This window comes from Athene cunicularia (assembly GCF_003259725.1).
Source record: "Athene cunicularia isolate RWA chromosome 5 unlocalized genomic scaffold, athCun1 chr5_part1, whole genome shotgun sequence".
In the NCBI taxonomy this organism is placed as follows: Eukaryota; Metazoa; Chordata; class Aves; order Strigiformes; family Strigidae; genus Athene; species Athene cunicularia.
The window spans coordinates 37,224,811-37,250,476 of NW_020799101.1; the positions used below are offsets into that span (position 1 = coordinate 37,224,811).

Consider the following 25,666-nt stretch of genomic DNA (forward strand, 5'->3'; position numbering starts at 1 on the left):
AATTCTGCTCTAGCAGTGGCTTTCCAACCAGTTTCACCCATTCTGCAGTAGTTTCATCTACACTATTATTTCTGTGGCTTGCTAATGACAACATCTTACCAAAAACCTTAGCAAAGTCACGAGGTATCTCCTGCTTCTCCACACCTTTAAGACTGCTTATTCCATCACAGGAGAAAATTAAGTTGGTCTGACATAATGGATTTTGACAAATCTCAGTTGGCCCCTATTTATTACCTTGTTATCTTCTGGGTGCTCACAGATTGCTGTTTGATTACTTGTTGATTACCTGTGGGTTAGCTGTCTCTCTGGAAGCTGAAGCTGGGCCCTCTGAGCTGTAGTCCTCTGAATTCTCCTTTTTTGTGTTTGAAGAGAGCACAAAGAGATACTGGCTGAGAGAAAAATGAGAAATGTTCTTAACTGACAATTCCCACTGCTCTTTTACCGCTTTTAAAATTTTATGTGTAAGTAATGTCAGAACCGTAGTGTCTGGAGGAATTACGCCTAATAGTTTGAGTTTCAATGTGTCACGGCCCTGAGCGCCTTCCTGTCCCTGCCCATTCCCCATGTCAGCCCCCCGGGCTCCCTCCACCTGCCCATAACCCAGGACCCCAGGGGCGCCGCAGCAGGGCCGGTCTCTGGCTCCCCAGAGCCCTGCCCTGCCCGGCCATGGGCCCTGCCCGGCCATGGGCCCACATCCCAGCCCGGCCCCAGAGAGGCGCCCGATGCCCAGGGCTGGGGCTGCCCTGTGCCCCTCACCTGCCCCCCTCCTGGGGTGCTCCCTGACTGCCAGGCCCTGCCCTGAGCCCCGCCATGGGGAGCTTCTGGCCCTCGTGGTGCCCTGACAAAATGGCTCCTGGAGACTTAACGCTTTCAGCATTTTGCAAGATGTTCCTGGCTGTATAAACCAAAACCAGCTGTTGCTTTTCCAGGGGTTGGGAAGACAGATAAGTAGCAAAGAGTAAGCAAGTGACCGCAAGATATTTAAAGGCGTGTGATAAGCCGGGCTTCTGCTACAAATCAGTGTTGTTTTCTAGGGCAAGAGGCAAAAGAGAAATGGAAGCTAAGTTTGACAAAACTCCTAGTATGAATTAAAGGAGGAAAACATTTCAGTTTTCAGAGGTACGAAAGTAATTATTTTCCTTGTCAGACTGAAAATATAATTTCAAGGGAGAGTCTAGGCAGAGGACTGTGAAACCAGCCGTGCGGATAACTGAGCCATTGCCACAGCCCAGCGACGTGCCCAGCCGGTGCTGCGGTGGGTGCTGGAGGGTGGCAGGAGGATGGCGGGGGCAGGGGGACAGTGGCATCCCTCACAGAGGGGTGGCAGGGCAGGACGCTCGCTGCCCGGAGGGGCAGCATGGAGGTACACTTAACTGCCCAAGCGTGCCTGTGTGAGTAACCCAGGGCCCCACTAGGGTACATCCACGTATGGCAGCTTGATTGTGCAGTGGCTGAATAAGTTTCTTTATGTTGAAGTCAATGGTGCACTTTTTCTATCCTATGAAAAGATGCTTCCTTCATTCTTGTATGGTAAGAAAGGGAAATCTGAGCATCAGGCTGACCTTGGCTGTATTAGGCATAATTTTATGGGCCACTTTCATTTTTTTTCTCACTTCATTCATCTTCTCTCTAAATGGAATAGCCCTAATCTTTAATTTCTCTTCAATCTCCAGTAGCTTCCTTCCAGAGGCTAGTTTGACAAAACTTGCACTCTGACCATGGCTGCTGAACTGTCACTGGTTTCATATAACAGTGTTCATGATGGTTTCAGTTTCCCCGTCCCATGTGCAGTGCACTCAGTTTGCTCTATTTCCCATCTTGGCGGACCGAGTGCAGGGTTTCATTGAGCTGTCCATGAGGATGCTCAGATTTGTAACCCAAGCAGTCATGGTTCGTTTGAAATCTATCAGTGTGCATGAGTCGTTCAATTTGTTTCTTCTAATGTTCATTACCTTGCACTTGTCTACACTGAATTTCATTTGCCACCATGCTACCCAACTGCATAGTTCTCTTAGGGCTGTCTGCACTGCAGGGCAGCCCTTCTTGGAGAAAGGTGCAGAGATGTTTGTTCTTCTAAGGGCTGTCTTGCTTAAGGAATTTACTGCAGTGCTGGGTGTCTTGAGTTTTTTCCCAACCCACTAAAATGGCTCAACCAAAATGCTGTGTGATACTGGGGACCAGTCCCTGGTATCTTGTGGTCTAAGACTCTAAAAAGGAGCCTTATAGCAGAGGGAGGAATGTGATCCAGCCTAATATTAAAGGGTATCCATGCTATTTTACAGAGAAGGATCTCAAGATCTGGGGATTGTCCAGTGCTTTGAATGAAATGTAGATGTGCCAGAATCTGCTTTTCCCAGCAATTTTAGGGAGCACCAGCACCCCTTTGTACAAGGCTGGGAACATTTTATAGCTTCTTCATGATTTGGTCTATCAAATGACTACCATAGACGATTTAACTGCTTTTATTGTATAAACAATCCTGATTGCTTTCTAAGCTGATATTTTACTGTTTCTAGGTTGTTTCCAACCAAAATCTTGTACCCAAGAGTTCAGCATCATCTAGAACTGTGGCTGTCCTCTATCCTAGTGGCCCTAGTGAATGGTCTTCAGGTGCTGGCATTGCACTGACTCTAGCCTAGGAAAGCTAGAGGAAAATTAGGAGAGCAGAGGGATGGCCCAGGTATTTTAGCTCAGGCGTGGGACTGGGGACAGTCACATGCAGCTTCCAACTTTATCACAGACTTCTGTGAGACTGGGCAAAGCTGAGCAGGGCACGGCAGGGAACCTCTTCAATCAGTTGCCTCTGTGTTTGTATGCGATAGTGATTGCTGAAAGGCTGAAACTGGTTTTCCTCAAAATACTGTGTTTCAGCCACATTGGCTGGAGGCTGCTCTCAAGCCCGCATTGCCTGGAAGGGTTTCCAAGTACCTGCAGTCTAGCACATTCTGCATAACAAGTACTAAAGGGAATTTGGCTTTGCCTCTGCTATCAGGAACAGCAGCTTTCATCCCAAGCTCAGTTGGTAAGGATAGCGAGGCCTGCAGTTTTCCTCAGGGAAGGCAATTATAACACCATATATGTGAGGGTTTCCTGCTTTCCTTTCCAAGCTCTTGTCTGTCCAGCCTTCCCCCATACCTGAGTCACTTCCAGATGTGTGGCAACCAACCTGTCTTAGTGTACGTATGTCTGAACTTATTACCTGTGTCTAAACATGAGTCGGCTGCTCTCCCTGATTCTCTGATGCTTGTCTCTGCCTTAGATGACAAGGGCTCCTCAAGGAGAGAAGAACAGCCGGAGGGGTTTTGACGAAAAGGCTTACTTGTCCTCAAAGGTGCTGAAGGCCGGAGAAGACCCCTACCGCCAGCATGCTTTTAACCAGCTAGAGAGCGACAAACTCAGCAGCGATCGGCCCATTCGGGACACCAGGCACTACAGGTACTGTGCAGCCCTTGCTCCAATCCATGGCTGCTTCTTGGTGTGGGGAGTCCACTGCCCTTGTGTGTTGTTTTACAATGTTGGCAAAGGATGGTTGGGGTTATTCTTCACCAGCATCAGTCCATTACTTCACTGTATTTCACAGTTAATCGGGAAAGGTCTCAAATGTGCAGAGACCCTGAACTAATTCAGCCCCAGCTTGTTGCTTTTCTAGTATCTCTTAGGTCCAAGCATCATCTTATTGCAGCTCAGATTGCTTATCTGGCAGCTGATTTTTGCACAGCTCCCCTCAGACTCATGGCTTCTCTCAGCAACCCTCTGTCCTGACTGCAAGGTATGCCATTGTTGCAGCCTTGCTTTACTCTTGTGTTCCTCACCTGCTGTGCCCTGGCTATCTGAAGCAGCTGTTCTGGTGCCTTCTTTCCAGCCTGAGCATTACGGTTTGGATGAAGGCTGCTGGGACAGGGATGAAACTAACATGCAAATACAGCGAATATTTCATGGCTTGCTAAGTGTTCATTGTTCTGTCCTTGTTTCATGGGGGGTGTGTGTGTGTGTGTGTGAATTTATTCTGCTGACTATACTCATCCTTAAATTGCTAGTAGTGCTCAGGTAACTATTTGTGGTTTCTGGAGTACAAAAAGATAACATACCTTGAAAACTGTAGGTTTGATTGTGATAGGATAGTGTAAAACAGCCTACTTAACAGATAAAAGACAGAAGCAAACTACTAACCATGTCTGAAATGCTTGTTTATCTGAGCTGGAACCTAGACCCTACCCAGGGTTGCAAAGCAACAACTTCACAGCTTCTGGGAACAGGAAACCAGGCATCTAACTTGATTGAAACTGTGAAAAGGATGTCTGGAGACATGGAGCTTTGTGAGCCTGCCAGCACTGACAGCCATCAGAGTGCTTTGTGAATGCAGGCAGTCGGGACCTTGGTTGTGAGATCAGAGTCTTGTGCTCCTGTTCCCCAGCATAGTGCTTGGGATTGGCTTCCTAGTGACTTGGAAACAGCGGTGCCACGTTCTGTGTTACTTGACAAGTCTCCCTGCCATGCAGAATTGCTGTTTTCTGTTTATCTGCTGTCATGTTCTGTCCTAAAACCAGCTCACTTCAAAGGTGAGTTATTGTTTATTTTGGTCTGTGGCAGCATGCAGAATATACTTTTTGTGTAAAGTCTCATCTATGCACTTCAATCTGAAGAACTATATACCTGTGGTTCCCTGGAAATGTATGGCCATTTCAGCCCCAGCTTTGCAATGATTCCCTTCAGCAATGGGGAGTCAAAAATAGTGTCTAATTAGAGCCAATAAACCTTTTCAGTGTTCCTCCCCTTTGCAGGAGTGGCAGTCTGGGGATGAGGGAGCTATGTGTTTGAGTACCTTGCCCTGTAACAATATTGGGATGATTGCTGGGATGGCAATTTAGGATGAGGACTGACTTCAGCTGATACAAGTTAGATTGTGGTTTGAGGAAAGCCCATCATTGTGTCACAAATGGACCTGGCTCCTCATTTAAGGAGTGGGGGGTCAACAGCTCCCTAACATGTCACTTTTTCTTCAGGCATCCAAGCATAGCTTAGACATACTTGAGTCCACATCCTACAAACTCCTTCTGACCTAGCATGCAGCTGTTTTTTTGATCCAAAGCAGGGAAAGGGCCAGCTTTCAAGGACAAACTTTTAACTTGTCCTCTGTAATGCTGTAATAATGCTGAGATCTTGGAAAGACTTCCCCAAATAACACATACACTGACCTCTTCTGCTTTTCCACTTCCTGATTGATGCCTTAATACATTTTATGTGCATTACATCATGGAGTTATTTTGAAACAATAATAAATGTGGTATGTCTCCTGTCTGGTTTCAGGGTTTCTACTTTAGTCTTTATCAAGGTTTCTTTATATGTTTGAAAATTGCTGTAAGAAGCTGCTATCCCCTAATAAAATATTGCAATGAAAAAGTCATAAACCAGTAGGATTGATTGTGATGATAAAAACAGTAACAGTTTAGTAACAGCCATAAAAGAATAGTAAGTAAATACGGAAGTACTAGTAGTGGCTATAAGAACTGGATTGTATTCCCTCCCAAGAGGGGTTCAGTGTATGCATAGCCTTGAATTGTTAAAAACACTAGACCAGAATTTCAGGTGTGGGCTCTTCATCAGACAGGAATTAGTGCAGACTGACTGCTGTTTGACACTGGTTGGAAGGTAAGAAGGCAGACCCTCTGGAGGATCAGATCAGCTCAAATCTGCCATTCCTAGTATCTACCAGAACTGGATCCAGGATTCACATCTTTCACAGGAGTTTTTTCTCCTCCAAGAATCCTTGTTCTCTACAAGGTATGAGCTAATCCTTGGTTCTGAGTATGAGAATGAATGTATGTACCTAATATTGCAAAGTCAAATTGAGAAGGTGGGAGGAACTGCTTTCCATTGCCAGTTGAAGTATTAGTGTTGAACCTCAGCAACTCCCTGATGTGGATCACAGCACTAGCTAGTGTTTTCCTTTCTGTAAAGCCCAATGTCTAAAGAATTTGCAGTGCTTTATACAGCAGTGCCTGGGTGTGCCAGCTCCATGCAGCCTGTGCATGTGTATGTCCTTGCATGGATAAACAACATTTTCCATGAATCATAGGTGAATCCAGGGACTAGAGTCCACGATGTTGAAACCTACTTCCCTATAAAACCCACATCCCCTTCTCAGTATGCAGCATTGTGAGTTTAGGTTTCACAACCTCAAAACTTTGCCTTTCAACAGGTACGTTTTTTCTAAGCTCTGCCAACCTTGGTGCAGGGGCTATTGAGGCCTCCCTTGTGCAGCTCAACTGTGCTGTTTCTGATTTTAACCTATTATTCTCTTCTCATTGCTGCAGTGGCTGCTGATGAGTGATGTTTGGCTTACACTTCTGTTCTCCCGCATTGCAGGTGCACTTCTGTACGATATGACACTGACTTGCCAGCTACCAGCCTTATCATCACCTTCCACAATGAGGCACGCTCTACCCTGCTCCGCACGGTGAAGAGGTGAGTTCAGCAAGGTGTGCTGGGCCCAAACGATGGTGCCTTGAAGGGCACTGGTAGAGGCTTAGGCATTTTCCAGCAGTTAGACAAGCAGGGTGGCTGCAGTCCCGCAGGCGCTTGTGATCTGCCCTCGAGCTGGCCCACTAGGACAGGTCAGGGGCTTGGGATGGCTGTGTAGGTGTATCTTCAAAGACAGAGCATATCTGCAGTTAGCCACTGTATAGCCCCTGTGGGGGGAATAATTAGCAGCAGGAAAGAGGCTGCTGGTCTTGCATTCGCAGGTGGGAACAGTCTATATGAGCTTGGTTTGGAAGAGTGAAAGGGAGAACCACAGGGGACACTGTGTTGCCAGATGCAGCTGAGGGATGGGACTTGGGACGGACTGTGTTCCATAACAAGAATAAGCAGCCAGCTCCCTGCTAGGGCACCTGTTACAGGAGCTGGGGCTGGGTCAGGGAGGGCAGGGGTCGCAGCTTCTAAGTCTTTCAAGCACAAGGTGATGAACTTGAAGTCTGGTGGAGGCTGAGCCCTTGTTGTCTGAGCAGGTGCACAGTCACTCGCTGGTAAATGGTTGCTGAACCTGATGGCCCACCAGATCCTCCCTGGGGCTTTGCGCACAGACCCTGCTGAACCTTCAGGGCACTTTGTGATCTTTTACCAGTGTCTTCTCATATTTGAGTATCAGCAGTGGCCAAATCTAATCAAGTAATAAGTGACATAAGGCCTGTCAGCATCTCCAAGTAGACAGAAGCATAGAATTATCTGTACCACAAAGCAATGCTCCGGCTGCTCCTTCAGCAGAACCCAGGGAAGCCCTTTTCCTTTTAGGTTTTACACAAAAAATGCCATCTACCCTCTCTGACTTATCAAGCCATTTCTCAAAGGGTCTCTGAAGCCTGCAAGCAGGTTCAGGAACAGCCTGTGGAGGCTGAGGGAAGAGTGAATTGTCCAGGTAGAAGGTTGAACAGGAATGCATTATTCATAAGCACTACTTCTTCCCCTGACAGATCCTGTGGACTTAGAGAAATGTGCTTTGTGAATAAATAGCAGGCTTTTTCAAGTTGGCCTCATGGCTACAAGGCTGAGTTTCTGCCTGCCAGGTTTGGTGCTACTGTGTTTCCAGAGACCTGTATATACTGCATTAACACATTTTGCCTTTTTACCTCTATCATTTCCTTTTCATTTGAACCATGAAATGAGTTCTACAGAGCCACTCTTCAGCAAATGAGCAGATTTGTTTGGAACCACAGTGCTGCTAGGGCAACGGGAGGAGATTTCTGCCAATTACGTCATATGTCAGACAATTAATGGTTAGGTGCTCAGAAACCATGGTAGTGGGATCCTTAAGAAAATCTCAAGGCAGGCAGATGCCATGATAGTTAAAATTAAGAGCAGATGACATTCAGAGCAGCATTAATGCATAGAGGGAGAAATTGATATCCAGATCCTATGGAAGTGATGTGTACTAATGAGCAGATGAGTGTTGCTGATGCATTCAAGGCCAGGATTGCTCAAAGCAAGGTCAACTAGAGTAAGTTGTTCAGGGCTGTGCCTGGTCACTTTTTAGTATCTCCAAGGATGGACACTCTGCAACCTCTCTGAGAAGTTTCTTCTCAAGGCTAAACAACCCCAGCTCTCCCAACCTCACCTCATATATCTGTCTGATGCTTTAGTCCCTTAAATATCTTAGTGGTTCTTCACTGGACCTGCTTCAGCATGTGCCCCAGAACTGGGCACAGCACTCAAGATGTGGTATTACCAGCCTCTCAGATGTGGCCTCTTGCAAGCCAGAAGACCTTCAAAAATGGACGACCCATCTGTTCAGCTTGGTCTCTGCAATCCTGCTGCCACTGGAGGAGTGCTGTTGTGAGGAACTGGCTGCACTCTGCTGTGAATGGTGGGGTGGATGGCATTTCCTGCCAGACCTATGGCTACAACTAGAGTCTTCATTGCCAGATGGTTTACAGCCAGTGCATGTCATTGATTTACTCCTTGCTTACATCAAAAGTCAGAAGTGTCCATGGTTTATCCCTGTCTGACAAGAGATCCCAAAGGCTGAATTCTTCTTGGGCTCTACAGTATTTGCAGTGTCACACAACCAAGCATTGGCTAGTAGCCTTGTCTTTGAGGTACAGGAGGTTGGACAACTGTACCTAGAGGTGAAGGCTCAGGTCATGGCTGCGCTGTTAGGAGAGACACAGAGCCAAGTCCCACTTGCAGGTTGACACTGATGATATAGCGGGTGTTGAAGATTTCACGGTGCTTTTCAGGGCCTCTTTTATAACCTGAGAGTCCTGTCTTTCAGCAAAATGCATCTGAATGTGCCAGGCTGAGTTACTCTGTGAGTGTAATTGTCGCTCAATTCACATACACAGTCAGTGCACCAAATACTATGTAATTACTTTGCAGCACTTTGGGATAAGTCAAGTATCAAAGGGACAGGACTGTTCTGTTCTGTTTGGTTTATGACCTGACTGTAAGTCTGCAGAGAACCACAGTGATATTAAGCGACAGGAGGCATAAAATTGCACTGCCTGCTTACCTGCTGAGTAGTCAGTCTTGTAGTCCATCATTATTTTTATATCCATAAGAGCTTTCTTAAGCCAGATAGAGCACAATTATTTAGATAATTAGAATTAACCATTTGAGATGCACCTGATGAAAGTTAGACATGATTCCACTATTATTATGGGCCTTTTCTCAAGTTTGGTTATCATAATTACACTATGGGGATGCTATAAGAGAAGTTGTGGTGGAAGAGGACAACTGATGGAAATGAGCAAAATTTTCTATGACTGAAAAGTTCTTCAGAGGCCCAGTCTTTAGAGATGAGTAGAATATATACTACCAGTTGAAGTTTTCATATCTGAGATCTTTGCAAGCCTTGCTGTTGAGTTTCTGAATTTACACATTCAAAAATCAGCTGTAAAACTTGGGAAATTCTAGGAAGAAATACATGAAAAGGGTTCTGGGATTCAACTATCTTAAATTAAAACTAGAGGGAGCCTAAATGCACTCTCCTGAGCCAGATACAGTCTCACTGTGTTATTCTGACAGCTCTGCAAGGTAACTCAGCTAAGTGGCAATGCTGGTACCAAAAGGTCTTGGGAAGTGACCCAAGGATGAGACTGCTGCATTATGGTTTATTTCAGAGTAATCTATACATGACAGCTGTGGGGACCAGATCCTGATCTGCAGAACCTTCTTGCTGACCCTTCCTGCATATGTGCATCATGGACTCGCACAAGCACCTCTAGCAGCTCAGCAGTTGCCAAACTGCCTGCTGCCCCTGGGATCTCCACTGCTGGATGGAAGAAACAGGATTGATGAGCTGTTGTTGCCACTTGAGAATGGGAGAAATGTTTGTGTATGAGGAGAGGAGAAAATAGAGGAGTGATTGTCAGGAGGAATAACTTCTTCCCTCCAGCACCCTGTCACTTGTCCCTCCTGGTCCCCAGAGGCAGCATGGACTGCATGTCTGCCTGCTCCTGTGAGCTCCAGCCATTTTCCTCCTCTGCCCTAGGTAAAGGCAACAGGCAGCTGGAGCTGCTGCCCAGCCTCCAAGCTGCCAGAGGGACCAGGCCAGCATGCCAACAGGACATGCTGCCCCAAATCCTACTGATCCCATGCACAGAGTCCTTCAGACCAATTTTGTTCATTTGTTTTCAGTGTAGAGGGAGACAAGTGGTTAAAAATAACCAGCAAGAGACTAAGAAGGGAAGTAGGGGAAAAAAATGGGAAATGGGCTAACCACCAGAACCTGTGAATGTGCCAGTTCAAATGGCTTGTTGCTGGCATCCTCAGTCCTGCAGATGTGTGTCAGTCAAGAGCTGCTTGCCTACATGATATCTCTTCCTCGGCAGGACATAGCTGTCACTCTCAAACCAGTTACTTGCTTGGCATCCTGTTCTCCTTCAGAAATACTGTCACTCAAAAGGCATTTTGCATGATTGATGTCTCTGCCTGATTAGTCATTAAGTGATACCATCACTTCTGCTGCAGTGATCGTCCTTGTAGAAGGGAAGATCAACTGCTTTGTTGCCTGGTCCCTTTCTTTCTCTTTATTTCTGATTTCAGTCAGCATTGAAGGGACTGTTTGGTTTTGCTGCACATGTAAAGGTGAATACTCAGGCTTTAAGTCAGTGGACTTGAACAGCTGTCAGTGGTTCTATGCCTATGAAGAGAGCCTGTATATATCCTGATTAAAAGGATTCTGTCATAATGCTAGAGCATTTGGTATAGCAACTCATTACAGTGACAATTTAAATAATGGAAAGAGGAGATTATTTTTGAGCAAAGGCAAAAAAGATGCTCCTCTTCTAACATCCAGAATAAACAAGATTATCTGTGGGTTGATGAAGGATGGACATAGCAGAGGAGAGAAACTCATTGCCAATGCTGATGTGGTGTCATGTGACGAAGAAGACACTGATACTGAAAGAAGGAAGCTGTGAGAAAAGACAAAGGAGGTAGGGAATCCATGAGATGAGGGGAGAACCACCCCTGTTTCTGCTGTAAGAGGCAATTGTCATTTGGATTTTGGAATCCTAATAATACATTTTGTGCCTAAAAGTAATTGATTGTTATGCCAGTCTCTGTACCTCACTGAAGGCAAATACTAGGATTACTCTGTTCCTTGTTAAAAATACAGGCAAGACAAAGTGCAAAAAAGATTAAGTGCCTTTCCCAAGGATCCACAGCAAATTATTACAGAGCTGAGAGAAGAATTGGGCATTGAACAATGAGCTGTGAACTCCTCGAGGGGTGTTTTCTCTCTGCTGGGGAATCGGTGCACAGGTGAGAAAGAGAGAACAAAGTGTTTGCTTTTCTTTCCCCATTTATGTTGAGTTGGAAGACCTGAAACTTGTGGAAAAAATGTGAGCATCGCTAATAGTCAGGCTAGTGGGGGAAAGTGGGGAATACCATTTTACAGCCATTATACTGCAGGATGCAGCCTGTCTGGGTTGGTTACATTTTGCATTGAGTTTGCACAGACAAGAGTATCAGTGCAAGGCAACCTTGTCTGTAAAATATGCAGATGACAGCTATGCTGGGTGAAGCTGCACTTACAAATGCAAATAGGAACATCCCCCACCTTCCCACCCCACCATGCTAGGGAATCCAGTGAGGTAGGAGCCAAGAGAAGCAAATGAGATTCAGCTTTGAAAAATGCAAGCTCAGTCATCTAGGACATATAAGCTCAAAATACAGATACTCTGAGACATATGAAGCAGCATAAATCTGAAATAGAGTGGGATGTGATGCTGAGCAGCAAAGCAGTCAGGATTTTGCTGTGTGAGGCAGCAGAAAACTCCTTAACTGAAGAAACTTTTGCTCTGTACACAAAGCCATCAGTGATACTACTTGGCAAGATGGTAATTTATTTCTCTGCAGCTCCATTCCTGGGAGTATGGGATTAGTCTTGTCTGTTTCCTGTATAAAACAAACAAACAAACAAACAAAAACAACAAAAAAAAACCAACAGCAAAAAGCCAACAATCTTTCTCCAGAATTACTCAAAATCAGAAGAGTAGGTGTCACTGAAATGAGATTGCTAGAACTAGGAGGACAGTGTTTACCTCTGCTTTTAATATTAAAGTTTGCCTTTCATTGGGGTGCCTAAGTGTTACTGAGTAATCTTGTTGAAGGCAGTGAGGACCTGCCTATGCGTAGAGGCATTGCAGGAGTCTTGAGGGGGAAGTATGCAGTGTGATTATAGTAAAGCCAGGGGAGGGGCTTGAAGAAAGTCATGGAGAATGACCTTCAAGCATTTTAAACAAATGAGAGTGACAAAGAAGTCAGAATTAAACTGCTCTGATTCCAGTGTACTAGAGTACATTGACCTCGGAGGAGGGCAGAAGCTTTTATCCCTCCTCCTTGTGTGTGAAAGTCCCTGTGTCCTGCAGACACCAACACACTGCAGTCCCAAGGGTATTGCAGGGTATGATGCAACCAGCCTGAGGAAAGTGGGGTGCTCTTGGCAAGTGTGGTGCTGAAAGAAAGACAAGTAACAAGCAAAAGAAGAAAAAAAATTCTAAATCCAGAATATTGCCAAAGCAAATCGCCTTCCTTCTACAGAAGGAAATTGATGAGAAAGCCCCAGCAGGCCTCCTCTGTGCCACTGAGACAGAGCTCCTTGTTGGGATAAGTGGCAGCTCTCTTTCCACTCCCCAGGAGTGATGAGCTTCACCCAGAGCCTGACAGATGAGAATGGCCTTCTGACTGCCTTGGGCAGGTGGTGCTCTCCAGTTTTGCCTCTCTGTTCAGACACAGAGAGCATGCCTGCAGCCTCCTTTGCTAGCTGCCCCCAGGCAAGTCCCACATTCACCCTCCTGGCTGTGGGTCCTTGTAAGGTCCAGGTGAGATGCCATAGTTCTTGGGGCTATTCCTGTTTGCAGTTTGGCTCTTGCCAGTGAACCCTTGTACAAGAGCAAAGTGAATTCTTCAACATTATTTGGAGTTTGGTATTCCTGCTGTAATGCATAGCATAGCAGATTTGTATCAGTCCTACCATTGGTATTATGGCAACTCACAAAGATTGTCTTTTTCCTCTCTGGGTCCCTGCAGCGTCCTGAACCGCACCCCTCCCAGCCTCATCCAGGAGATCATTTTGGTAGATGACTTCAGCTCAGATCGTAAGTCTGGATCTGTTTCCCTTGCACTTATTTCTTCTGTTTTCCCTCTTTCTGTTTGCTCTGTTCAGTCCCTTTCCCTCACAGAGATTCCCTCTTGTCTATATTCAGAAGAAAAAGAAAAGGGAGGAAGTTTTTCTGTGTTTAGTTTACATCCGGGCATGGCAGAGGTCAGAGCTGCTGCTTCTTTTTTTCTTTCTATTGGGTCTTCCCTTTCTGTCAGCTTGGCAGTTTTGGCCAGGTTGCCCGAGATCTCTGTCTTGTTTCATTATGCACCATTTTGTGAGCTGTTTAGCACAGATATATATGTAGCAATGGTGTACATGAGCAGACTGGGTAATTATAAACCAAGAGAGAGCAAGACGATGCAATGGAACCTATAGAAAATTGCTGCCTGAGGTCCTGCAGGCAGACTGGGGTGAGACTATCTGCCTGCCTCTGTGTGTCTGGGGATCCTAGGTGTCCTGTTGTGAGGCCATAGAAGGATTATTGCTTTGGGCAGCAGCATACTTTCTCCTGCAGCTTGGCACAGGGATGGAGGGTCTCCTGCACGAGTCCCACCAGACCTGCAGACTGCAGAGTTACAGACTCTTTCCATCTGTACAGTTGCTCTTGCCTCTGGCTGTTGTGTGTTAGTGATGAGGCTGTGGGGACAGAAGTCTTCTTGCTTCTCCCATGATGTGCGCTAGATTCAAGGACAATCTAGTTGTGTGCTGCTTATAATAACTGATAATTACTCCTTCAGAACACTTTATAGATAGCTGAGAATGGCCACCTTGGCCTGCTGAGGTAAGGAAGCATTGCTCTTTTGATTTTGCAGCTAAATACTTATGTAGCTTTGGCCAAAAAATATTTTTAAAGGTGGTTGCTGAAGTTAGGGATTTAATGTTCTGATTGTGTGATTCAGATAAGGGCTGAGCAGTGCCCAGCTGTTGGAGTTGGGTCTTTCTGAGCACTTCCAACAAATGATCCTAAGTGTTCCCCATTCGGCACCTAAAAATTCAGTTCTCAATGACCAAATTGTTCCAGATCAACACTGATGGATTTCTGGTACCTGTCCTGCACAGGGCTGAACCAGAAACTCCCATTTAGGCTCTAGGTAAATAGAAAGATTTTTACAAAGCTTCATCCTGTGACAGCTCTGATTTTTACACTGGCAGCTGGATATTTGTGGATACAGCTACTCCCCTGAGGCACCTTCATGGAGGCATTTTATCACATGTTTGAGGTCTAACACTTTTTTTTAATACCCACCTCGGTTTCTCCAAAGATACAGAGAGTTTGTCAGCTCTGGCAAGTAGTTACATTCAGGGTGATGTGTTCCACTCCTGGCAAGTGAATGACTTAATAAAGATTCTTATACCTGAAGTTGTGACTTGGCCAAGATGAGAGTGTTGCCTTCCCATAGCAGATGTCCAACAAAATCTTGTTACTCTTTAATTAAGAGCACCTGCCACTTCACTTGGATGATGCAGTAGCTGCCAAAGTACCCACACAAGAGCAGTATTTCTGATTGCATGTATCCTCTGAGTGGAAATGCTTGTGCAGGAACATACCAAGAGATGCAGTTTGGCTTATGGCCTCTTCGTTCTCCCCAGAGCGCTCAGTCTGTGAGAGGATGACAGTGGGAAGGGAGGGGTATGAGACGTGAAAGGGAACATGGAATAAACATGAAAACTGGGGTGAACTTGGTTGAGCAAGGAAAAAGAGCAAGTTAGGAATTGTTATTCCTATGATCTCTGCTAGGGCAGGATTAGAGAACTAAAGACCCAATGCTCATTCTTACAGCTGGGCTGGAGCTGGTAGCTGTCCCTCTCCCTCATTTTCCCTGGTCAATGTAAATGAGGGATGCCATGAGCTTCTGGCAAGCTGCCAGCAAAACCCTCAGTTAGGCATCATCCATCTGTTAATGTAATAGTGTCTCCAAGGAAGCAGGTCACATCCCTGTGGCCTTTATTAAATAAAATCAAGCAGAAACTGCCCAGAGGACAAATTATGGGAAATGCCAGACAAGCTGCTGAAGGCAGAGAGCGAATGAGATCACTTTATATGACAGGACTCTCTTTTACTTGGCACTTTGGTGATTTGCAGCCCTGGCTCCCTGCGGTCCCTCCGTTTCATCAGTGCTCAGTGCCATGTTGCCAGCGCATGCCCTGTTGTTCTTGTGAAATGTGAGCCTGGGAGGGTGAAGGCCTGACTGCTCAGAGTATCAGGGAACACAGGCTTAGCTGTCCGAGGAGGACAGCAAGCAAGCAGTGCTCTTCTGTGTACTCTTTAGACAACAGGATTAAGGCCATCAGGCTGATTAATGTGATGTTAAGTGAAAGCAGAATTTCCCCTCCCATGGAGAAGCAGGAGAACAGTTAATTGGAGCTCTCAGTTGAAGCCAAATAATTCATGCATGTGTGCCAAATGTTTTTTTTTGCCTTCCCTAAGCTGAGGACTGCCAGCTTCTTACCAAGATCCCTAAGGTCAAGTGTCTACGAAACACTCGGCGAGAAGGTGAGCATGGAAAGTTTTGTAGGTACAAAGATTTTGCAGATTTTCCCACACGGCCTTGTTTCCCTGCCAGCTGCTTACACATTGTTTCTTATAGTTACAGTTTGTTTTATCAGTATAAGGGCTTAGTATCCTAGTTTGGAGGCTCTGTGGAGGGAGAACCTGGCTCATCAACTCTCAGGCTTGAGGGCTCTCATTTCATACTTTAAATAATGAGAAGTGGTGTCCAGAGGCCCTGGGTAGAACAAGAACCACATTTTAAGATCTTTATGAATATAGATGCAGATGTAAGTTCTGTCCTTTTAAACTCAGAGTGGAAGATAACAAGCCATCTAGGAGATGTGGGAAAAGGAAAAACAATCATATATCTATCATAAAGAAATACAATTAAGGAAAGTTATTTCTCATATATCTCCTATGTGCGTAAATGGTAATGCTGGCTTTCCCAGCTGCTCTTTAGTTTGACTCACATGCTGGCTTATTTTAAAGCTGTCAGTGCACAGCAGGTCTGGATTAAGGATCTGGAAGGGGAGACGGGAATTGCTGCTTAGTTCACAAAGAGTATCCCAGGTAGCGAGATGTCTGTAAGAAAGTAAGGGGACTTCTGAGAGCCAGGTTGATAGCTCTAACTGCAGGGCAGAATAAAGGACAAATGGGAATAAAGCAGATAAGCAGTAAGAAAGGCAACAAGCAGAGAGTAGAGCTTGGTCTCATGGAATTGGTGGGAGAGTCAGCAGAGTGCTCTAATGGGAGAGACACCTAGCAGGCAGCAGCAAGGTAGCTGTGGGAAGGGCTAGAAGGGAAGGTGGATGTTATCACAGCAGGAGCCAGATGAAGGCTCAATGGCATGGACAAAAGTGACAGATGAGGTCATTCTTTGTGTGCTGGGAGGGTTCAGCTGACAGTGTCCCCCAGGGGTTGCCCTGCTACAGCTGCTCTCTGCTCCTGATGGGAGTGTGATACAGGAGAACCACCTGCCCTTCCCCTGTAATGGCCAAGCAAAGTACTTTTTCTGAAGGAGGCTCAGCTGTTTCCCTTCCTAACCTTCCTGCTCCTTTGCTGTCCCTTCCTCATCATAGGGCTGATTCGCTCCCGGGTACGAGGTGCTGAGGTGGCTACCGCTGACGTCCTCACCTTCTTGGACAGTCACTGTGAAGTCAACAGCGAGTGGCTACAGCCAATGCTTCAGAGAGTGAAAGAGGTGAGCACTATGTCCCCCTCTGGGATGGATGGGGCTGGTCTGTCTTGGTGCTGGTGAGGACAAAGCCTGCCCAGGTACTCCTCAGGTGGGCTGTTACAGAGGAAGGTACAGCCTGAGCTAGATGGGCAAGAGGTCCCTGATGGGCTTCTACGTTCTCCTGCCGGTGTGGCAGTTCGGGAGGTGCTGAGTGATGGGATGCAGTAGTGAACACTTGAACCACCAACTTGTACGTCATGCCTTCTGCAGGTGCTGTGCTTCCTAGTCCTGTGCACCTGTACCCAGGATAGTCACTCTGGCAGCACACACTGTGCAACTTTTCCATGATTGCCACCTCCCTTTTTTGCTGCTGGACCCTCTCCTCTGCCTTGTCACTGCCAAAATTTTCCTTCCATTGATGCTCCTGCTGAGCTGTCAGCCTGCACACCACCTGCATACAGGCAACTTCCTAGCGCAGAGGAGCTGCCTGTGAGTGCAGGGATGTCCCTTTGCTGGTTCACTTGGCAAAGGATTGATGCGAGGCTGGTAGAGTGAAAATGAGACAGGAATATTAGCAGCTGTCACCCTGACTGCACTGTAGGGCTGGAGGGGAGACATACAGCTCTGCTGTAAGAGGAAACGGGAGAAGTCACAGCCATGCTTGCAAGTGGTTGGGATTGATCCCCTTCTCTGAAAGCAGAATCTCATGGAGTAACGGGCCCCAGGAGAAGGGGTGGAGACTTTAATGCTGCCTTGTATCCATGTCTGGTTGCCTTAATAGGAAAGAGCGGAAGAAGGTGAAACTTCAGGATTGATGACTTAAAAGCTTCTGCTTTTTATTCCTGCTCAATAAATCTTACATCTCAGAAGCTCATAAATGTTTACTTTACTACTGCTCTTTAAGTCAAGCTGCAGCAGCAGCAGCATAAGGATCCCTCAGCAGAAAGGACCTCACTAGTTTCTTCAGGAAAGGATCTACATTGCAAAAGCTTGGGTGCTGACTCTGGTATTACTTAGTGAGCAGATTTCAAGTCAGCCTGTTTCTGACCTGCTTCTTACATTTCTGATTTGCATCCTAGTTCAGATTTCAATCTTGCCCTACCCAGTCCTAGTGCTGACTGGTTGGAGCAGTGGCTGGAGCACCAGGCTGCCAGGTGGGTGCTGGGGGGCGCTCAGGCTGGACAAACGTATTCTTCTTGTGCAGCTGTCGCAGCACAGAGGGCAATAAACACGAATGATAGCTCTTACCTAGAATGTGCCATTCTGGCTGAGTGTGTTACAGTAGGAGGAACTATTGCAAGGCACAAAATGAAGGTTTGATAGGAAAGGCATGGAGGCTGGCAGCTGTATGATAACAACATGCTGTTTCTGGCATTACCAGCTGTTTCATCATGTATTTTAGCTATCACAGAACTGTCTTTAATGCCCTGTCTGAAGATGTTGAAAAATTGTTGTAATCTCAACTTCTACTTACTAAAAGGATTGCAAAGGAAAACTGTAAATATCTATACACCTTAAAGCCAATAATGTACCCCCTGTATCTTAATACTATAAATTTTTTTTCAGTTTGCACTATGATTCCTAGGAGTGGGGTCTTGATTGGCAGTACTTGTTAGGAAGATGCTTTATTAAGGGGTTGATGATTTCTAGGCTAATGATAATGAGTTAATTCAAGGATGTCTAAGCAGAAGGTTTGCTATCAGTAGATATCAAAAGCAAGACCAAAACCTTTGGGACAGTGATTCACACCCTCTGAGGTGGGCAGGAAATAGAAAGCCGTTTTTTAGCAGCACTCCTGGGTGTTGGGGTCCCAGACTCCATTCCTCACATCCATGGCATGCTGCTGGCTCGTACCATCTCCATGTTTGGATGTAGTGACCACAGTCCTTTGCTCAGCTACCAGAACTGTACTGGAAAAGCCAGACAAAGATTTACATGTACAGCTTTATGTTTTCTGATCTCTGGCAGCTTTGCCAGACATTCATGAAAAGCCTGACTCCTTTTTTTTTTTTTTCTTTCCCCTTTCTCTTGCTCCCTCAGGATTATACCCGAGTGGTGAGTCCCATCATTGATGTTATCAGCCTGGATAATTTTGCCTACCTGGCAGCATCAGCAGATCTGAGGGGAGGTGGGTATAATGAATGTCTGGTGTAAGTTAGGCCTGAGGGATGATGCATGAAAGATAATTGATGTTCTCTTCAGCTTTCCAAGAAAACAGAGTGATGATCTTTCCTGATGGGTTCTCTGTCCTCTTTTTCCTGCAACTTGCAAAGTCAGATCTTTTGCAGAGTTAAAACAAAACCCAGCTAGTGTTTTCCTCTTGAGCTTGCATCACTGTCGCAACATTTTGCAATTTCAGGGCTTAGTTAACTGATTAAACATATCACCATGCACTCCCTACATTACATGTGCACTGGAGTCTGACAGGCACTTCCAATTGCTGCTCTGATCTGCCAGGCTATCTCATGGCATCTTCTAAAAAAACGTTTTCACCTCTTTTCTCCTAGCTGAACCCCCTGCAGCTGTTCCTGTAGTCACCCACAGTGCCTGGTGCTCTTTTCCCTCTTCTGTGGCTGGGGTTGACTGTTGTACTGCTTGCCTGCCAAAGGCTACTCATCCTGTGGCTACCCTTAACAGTGGTATAATGTTAGTGACTGCTGTGCTCAACTATTCACCACAGGCCAGCTATAAATAAATGGTAGTCTTGAAAGAGGTGATGGTTATGTTGATCTGCAGGCCTTTGTTCCCAGAATACATCACATCCTACAAAGTCCTTTGATTAAAGCCTCATGACTTTGGCAGACAGGGAAGTGTAAGACAGACTGGCCAAAATGCAATTACATGCCACACTGACAACACTCGCCTGAAGATGTGGAGTGGAATTGAGCCTCTGCTCAATCTGTAATGCTAAGGGAGGAGGATGCCAAGATGGAAGCTGGTGACTTTGACATTAGGATAGACTCTTGCCATTTTGGGTAGGCTATGAGGGAGGTCAGGGAAGGAAAGCAGGGATAGCCTGTGATGTACAGGTGGAGACTATCACTGGAGCTAATAGAAAAACAGTAACAAAACCTATTTGATGTGGTTTTTCCTTCTCAGGGTTTGACTGGAGCCTTCACTTTAAGTGGGAGCAGATTCCTATAGAGCAGAAGATGTCCAGAACAGACCCAACTCAGTCTATAAGGTAGCTGTCTCTGATGGATTCTGTACAGTTCTCCAAATGCCTTTACTAAGACTTCACCTGTATGGCAAGGACTGCCTTGCTGAGGAGAAAATGCCACAGTGTTCATTTGCTGATGACAAACTCTATTTTCTGAATGCATTGAAGTCTATACCCTAATTCTGAGAGTACTACTCTGAATATTGTAAGAATAGCAGTTATATACTATCATAAGCTTGTAAGCATGCCAACTCCATGAGCCACCTCTTCTATAGATCCCTTTTTATGGTCTCCCTCACTCAACACTCTGCCTCAGAAATCCCTTTGGGGGCTTTTAATTACCTCCATCTTCCAGGTGAAGAATTAAAGAATGAAGCAGCTAAATGGTCACCCAGCAAGTGTAAAGCAGACCTGGGAGATGAATCTTGCCTAGTAATTGGGGCACAGAATTATCCTCCCCTCCTAAATATGCATGTCTATGGACAAAACAGACTCTGTTGGCTGGAACAGTTATTGCCGGCCTTGCTGATGCATACATGGCTCTGAGGAATGTAGAACGTGACAAATCCTCACATAAAAAGTCACAGTGCTTGACTGTATAGGCACACAGCTCCTGATTGTAACGTGAAAGTATCATTCAATCCGTCTGTGTAATTTGTGAGCCTCTCTTTTGTAGTCCAGAAGCAACCAGCTTGCTAACAGCAGAGCAGTACATGATGCAGCAGTGTCTCTCACTCCATGTCTAGTTGGTGAACACAATCATCAGGCAGTGCCCCTGTTATTCTTTCACACTCTGCATATTTGTATAAATTCAAAAGACACAGCATTACTCATGTAGTGCTTGCAGGACCATCTAAGAAAGGCAGGGAGGGGGATTTTAGAATCCTGATGCAGATTCATGTCCCAGCTCTATTATTTTTCTCTTTTAAAAGAGGTACAACTTGTCAGGTCTGGACAAGTTGTCCCTCCTCTAAAATGAAGATGGTGTTACTACATATATGTGTGGGCTTGTGTTTTCTTTTACAGAACCCCTGTCATAGCAGGAGGCATCTTTGTGATTGACAAGTCCTGGTTTAACCACCTGGGAAAATATGATACTCAAATGGACATCTGGGGAGGAGAAAATTTTGGTGAGTTTAGGATGTTTCAGGGGAATAACACACTAATGCAGAACCACTTCCCAGTCTTTGTTGCCTACCAGAACTCTCCATTTGAGAGATGTGATCTGCATGTCAATGTAAGGCTGAAGATATGGTCAGGTAGTCCCCATGTCAGTCAGAACTGTATTGCTGTCAGCTTTGTCCAGAAGTAAATGGACATTTTTAGCGATCAGGGCTATCACTTTTTTACAGGCATATGCTCTATTGTACAGGTGCTTCCACAGTGCAAGTAAGAAAGAGAAACTTCCTGATGTTTAAATTGTTGCTTGTTTGTGGAGACTATTCCTCCAGTCCTTCACATGACAGTCTGTTTTGCCCCAGCTCTGAAGTGGACAGTCATTCCTACTCTCTTTTCTTATACTTCTACCTCTTTCCCAGATAAGTCTGAGATGCTCTCACAGCTTGATAGGTCAGAATATTTTTCCTAATAAAACAAGCCTCTTTGTAAATGGAATTTGGGTACAAATAGATTCAGAATGCAAACATTTAGAAGCAGACTAGGGCATCACAAACATCTGAGGAATTCAGAGGCCCAGGGTAGTGTGTCCACTTAATTGCTGTTATCTTATAGGCCATGGTACTTAAACCCATCTCCTTGCACTTAGTGGTGGCCCAGATATTCCAGACATCTCTCTTTGCCCTATGTGAAGGGATGCTGCAGTGTCGCCAGGTGTCAGTGACAAAAGGAAGAAGAGCATTGAGAAGAGGTTCACAGAGACTCTAGTATTTGGGGCATTCATTTAGAAACCATGCAGGTGGAGCTGAAGAGATAAAAGCCTTACTCTGTTTTGCCGTCAACTTTAATAGACTTTTCTGTAGCTAACACTGCCATAAAACTGTTCTGTTTCTGCAGCTTCCATAATTGTCAGAGATTTGTAAATAAAACCCTTTAAAGAAGAATTTGTATGGTGTTTTCTAGCACCTGGAGGACTGATTAGAAAGAAATAAATAGTCAGGAAGAGGAAACTTTTGTTTCTTTAAACACAGCCTGGGAGAGCTGCCTCTTTTTGAAATGCTCTCTGAAACCAGGAAATATTTTTGGCTGATAACAGAATATCAAGGTACACTTTTTTAAAACCAAAATATTTAATAATGAGTGCTTGTGTTCTCTGTTTTCCAAGGTCTTGCTTCAGTTTGATGATATTCATGATATTAAAGAGACATATTAAATGGGGCTGGCATTGGGATCTCAGCAGTGCTAGTAGCATCAGCTAAGCACAGCATGCAGAAGTAACAGGCAGTCTTTACCCAGGCATGAAGATCCCCTCTCCTGTGTCTCTCAGACTCCTCTGCACAGCCAAAGTCAGCTCCTTACTGTCACTAGCCCTGCTCCAGCTCCAGAGCCAGCCACATCATCCTGCCAGCCTCTGAGCTGCAACTGTGTAAAAACTATAAACCCCTAAGATGGAGAAAGACTATTTCTTTAGGATCTTGGTTGTCTGCTTCTGCACACCTGGGAGCCCAGTGGTGTTGTTTGGTGTGTATGTCAGTGGCTTGGTGCTAAGCAGAGCTCTCTGCTATAAGTGGCAGTGAATTACCTGCATACCCACAGCCCTTCTTGCACACAGAGCTGATTGAAACCTCCACAGAACTGCTTCATTCTTTCTCCTTCAAATTGCCCTTGAAAAGCCTGGCAGTGGCAGTGTGGGACTGGGCCAGGTGTGCAGGGCTTGCCAGTTTTGCTTTGCTGTGTGGTTTCCCTATAAATTCGTTGTCTCCCATCACTTGTCTCCTATCCTGCACCTCCACTCCTCACTTAAGAGGGCAAAGCTAAGTGCACAATGTTCTGTTTAGTGGAGCCTGTCCCTGAGCCGAAACCATGATGAGGGCAATGGCAAGGTATTTTAAAAAGAAAACAGACTACTTTATTTTTCAAAGCTAACATTTGTTCAGCTCTTCAGCATAATGTGAGGCAGCAAATCAACCAGTGGCTTCTACACTGAACCTGTGCTGTTGCATGGCAGAGGGGTAGAAACCAACCTGTATTTGGCAACAAAAAGTATTGATTTTCCTTGAAGTAATCAGAATGGTTAATTTACCCTCTTTAAAAAGTTTCCCACACTTTACTGAAAATTAGATTTTGTGATCAAGAAAAAATGTTCAGAAACACTTATTTTTACTACAAATTGCAATTTTGAGTGGAAAGGAACTGTTTGGATAAGGTCACCATTTGCAGATGAGGTGGGAGAGTGGTTTTCACTAATTTGGGTGGGTGAGATGGGCCATTCCTTGCTCACGAAGGCCATTTTTAATAAACTTATTTGAAACTTTTTTCTTGTGACGAAACAGGATAAGAGAATGTATGTGAAGGGCACAGAGCCAGACAAGCTCTACACACACAGCAGGTACACAGAAATGATCAGGCAGCAATTACCTGCTGCCTAAATATTCTCACAGCTGGATGTGAGCTCGTAAACCCTTTTTTTTCCACTGTGATGGGAAAAGCCACAGTGATTAAGTCATTTAAAACACATATGGACTAGATCATGTCCTGGAAAATACACGGCAAAAAGTTCTCCTATGCCTTCTATCAGAGGATGAATGAAAGTCCTTAATAAGCTATATTTGCTCTCCATTTTCTTTTCTGTACCCAAAATCTGCATTCTTTTGTCCCTTCTTTAAAGAACTCTGCCATTTACAAACCTGGACATGCAGTCTGCCTGTGTGCTTAAGATACCAATATGGCATGAGGAATCTTCTCTTGGGAAATGGACATCATTTGAAGTTACACATGCTAGATTGAAAGTTTTGGTTTTGTTACAGGCTAGAGTGAGTCAGAACCTCATTCCAGGAGAGCAAATGCCAGCTGGACATACCACCAGACAGAAACTGATGTCTTGGCCTTTTCATTAGTTTTTAAAGCCCTTCCTCTGTTCAAAGCTGAAACTCCCCATTGAAAAGTGCAAATAATAAGCTCTAGGAAAAAGTCAAGGAGGAACAAGAGCTAGTAAGAAATGCCACAAAATACAGTCTAATAAAATGGGTTTTTTTCCTCCGAAGATAGATTAAATACACCACCTTCCCCAAAAAGCCCCACGCTGTTTAAAACAACCTTTCCCAGGAGCTAGAGAGGAAAGCTATGAGAAAGATGAAGGTTGGGAAGATGTTAGTGTGTGTACATGCTTTGAAATAGCCATTAGATCTGGATACAGAATTTCTTTTTAATTTCTAAACTCAGAGCCCCATAATTCAGGCATTACTGGAGGGAGACCCCAATTAAGTAAAGTTTTTGAAGTAATCACTCTGCACAATCAGAAATTCCTTTGGTTAGGACTATCCAGCTAATTTTAATTTTCCTTCTTCCTTCTTCTCACTGCCAAGTGAAACGCAAGTGAAAAACCCCTCCGGTGTGGCAGTGATTAAACTCGCGAGGACAGACCCGTAGGCTTGAGCAAGGTCACATCTCTTGTGTGATGCAAATAAGCTTCTGTACATCAAAGCTCCATGTTCTTCTAATCCTTTAACAAAATGTTGAATTTAGCTTCAGGACCAGCTGGATTTCTTCAAGTAGCAGGGTTCTCTCCATGTTTTTATAGACATGTTATTAGAGTGATTTCTGCACTCAGTAGCTCCCCCAGCAGACACAACTGGTGACAAACTGTAACCCAGTCATCCACTTTTTTGTTTTTGTTGTTTTTTTTTTTTTGTTCTGCTAAGCAGAACAAGAACAACAAGATATTGTAGTGCGGATAACATGGAGGTATGAGAGAAAGGACTCTGCTTTAGACATTGACTCACTTCCTATGCCCTCATATTGTTCTCTTCTTTCTCCTTGTCTCCTGAACTCCCTTTCTTCCTTGCATGATTTGCTTTATGTGGTGAATTCTTTTTTTCTTCCATCCATGTGCAGGGCTGGAGAGTTACAGAAGTCCGAGATAAGATGGTGGGGGGGAGTGTCATCTCAGTCTGTTGCCAGATGCCATCCTGACAGCAACCACAAGAACCTGGTCAAAGGGAAAGTTGTCTCACTGAAATGCTTGGGGGACCAAAGAGAAGAGCAGAACTGGAGGCTAGGAAGTCTCTGAGCCAAAAGGGTTGCCTCCATTTTAACAATGGGAGGATGGTTTTTCCACTTGCACCATGGCATTGCTTTTCCTGGTTTTGCTTTTGCAGGCAATACACATAGAGCAGAGGGGCAAGGTTTTCAGGCACACTGCTAAAGTTGCCCTTCTTGGAAATGCTGCTGATCTGCCTGCAGCTGTATGACTCTTGGGGTCTCTTCCAGAGCTCTCTTTCCGAGTGTGGATGTGTGGTGGCAGCTTGGAGATCGTTCCCTGCAGTCGGGTGGGACATGTGTTCAGGAAACGCCATCCCTATGACTTCCCCGAGGGCAATGCACTGACTTACATCAAGTAAGTGTTGGGTAGTTCCTGGTAGCAGCCAGGTCACCTTGATGTTGGTCATGTTTAAATAAGCCTAAATTCTTTGTTGTCTTTTTGCCTGATGACAGAGAACAGCTTGTGGCTGAGCATCTGCTCTCAAGGGAAGGATGAGTTGCTGTTTTCTGTGAACAAAACCTGTTCCCTTCTCTGTTGTTTGTATTAGTGTGTCTTGTTCTTCCTCAGTCTGCAATGGA

General features: G+C 45.1%; 1 protein-coding gene across 3 annotated transcripts in view; it reads left to right on the forward strand.

Moving 5' to 3' along the window:
* Positions 1–25,666, forward strand: part of GALNT16 (polypeptide N-acetylgalactosaminyltransferase 16) — a 95,901-nt gene that overhangs the window by 52,931 nt on the left and 17,304 nt on the right. Inside the window, exons 1-10 of one of the 3 annotated variants that reach the window (XM_026849562.1) lie at positions 1,058–1,119; positions 3,260–3,435; positions 6,367–6,465; positions 13,030–13,097; positions 15,531–15,596; positions 16,673–16,794; positions 18,811–18,898; positions 19,870–19,954; positions 20,957–21,060; positions 25,316–25,442. In XM_026849562.1, the coding sequence (XP_026705363.1) occupies positions 3,260–3,435; positions 6,367–6,465; positions 13,030–13,097; positions 15,531–15,596; positions 16,673–16,794; positions 18,811–18,898; positions 19,870–19,954; positions 20,957–21,060; positions 25,316–25,442 (935 nt within the window). In that variant the 5' untranslated portion in view covers positions 1,058–1,119. Of the gene's footprint in view, positions 1–1,057; positions 1,120–2,656; positions 2,681–3,259; positions 3,436–6,366; positions 6,466–13,029; positions 13,098–15,530; positions 15,597–16,672; positions 16,795–18,810; positions 18,899–19,869; positions 19,955–20,956; positions 21,061–25,315; positions 25,443–25,666 lie in introns of those variants that run through there. The other 2 variants (XM_026849561.1, XM_026849559.1) reach the window with 2 other exon arrangements.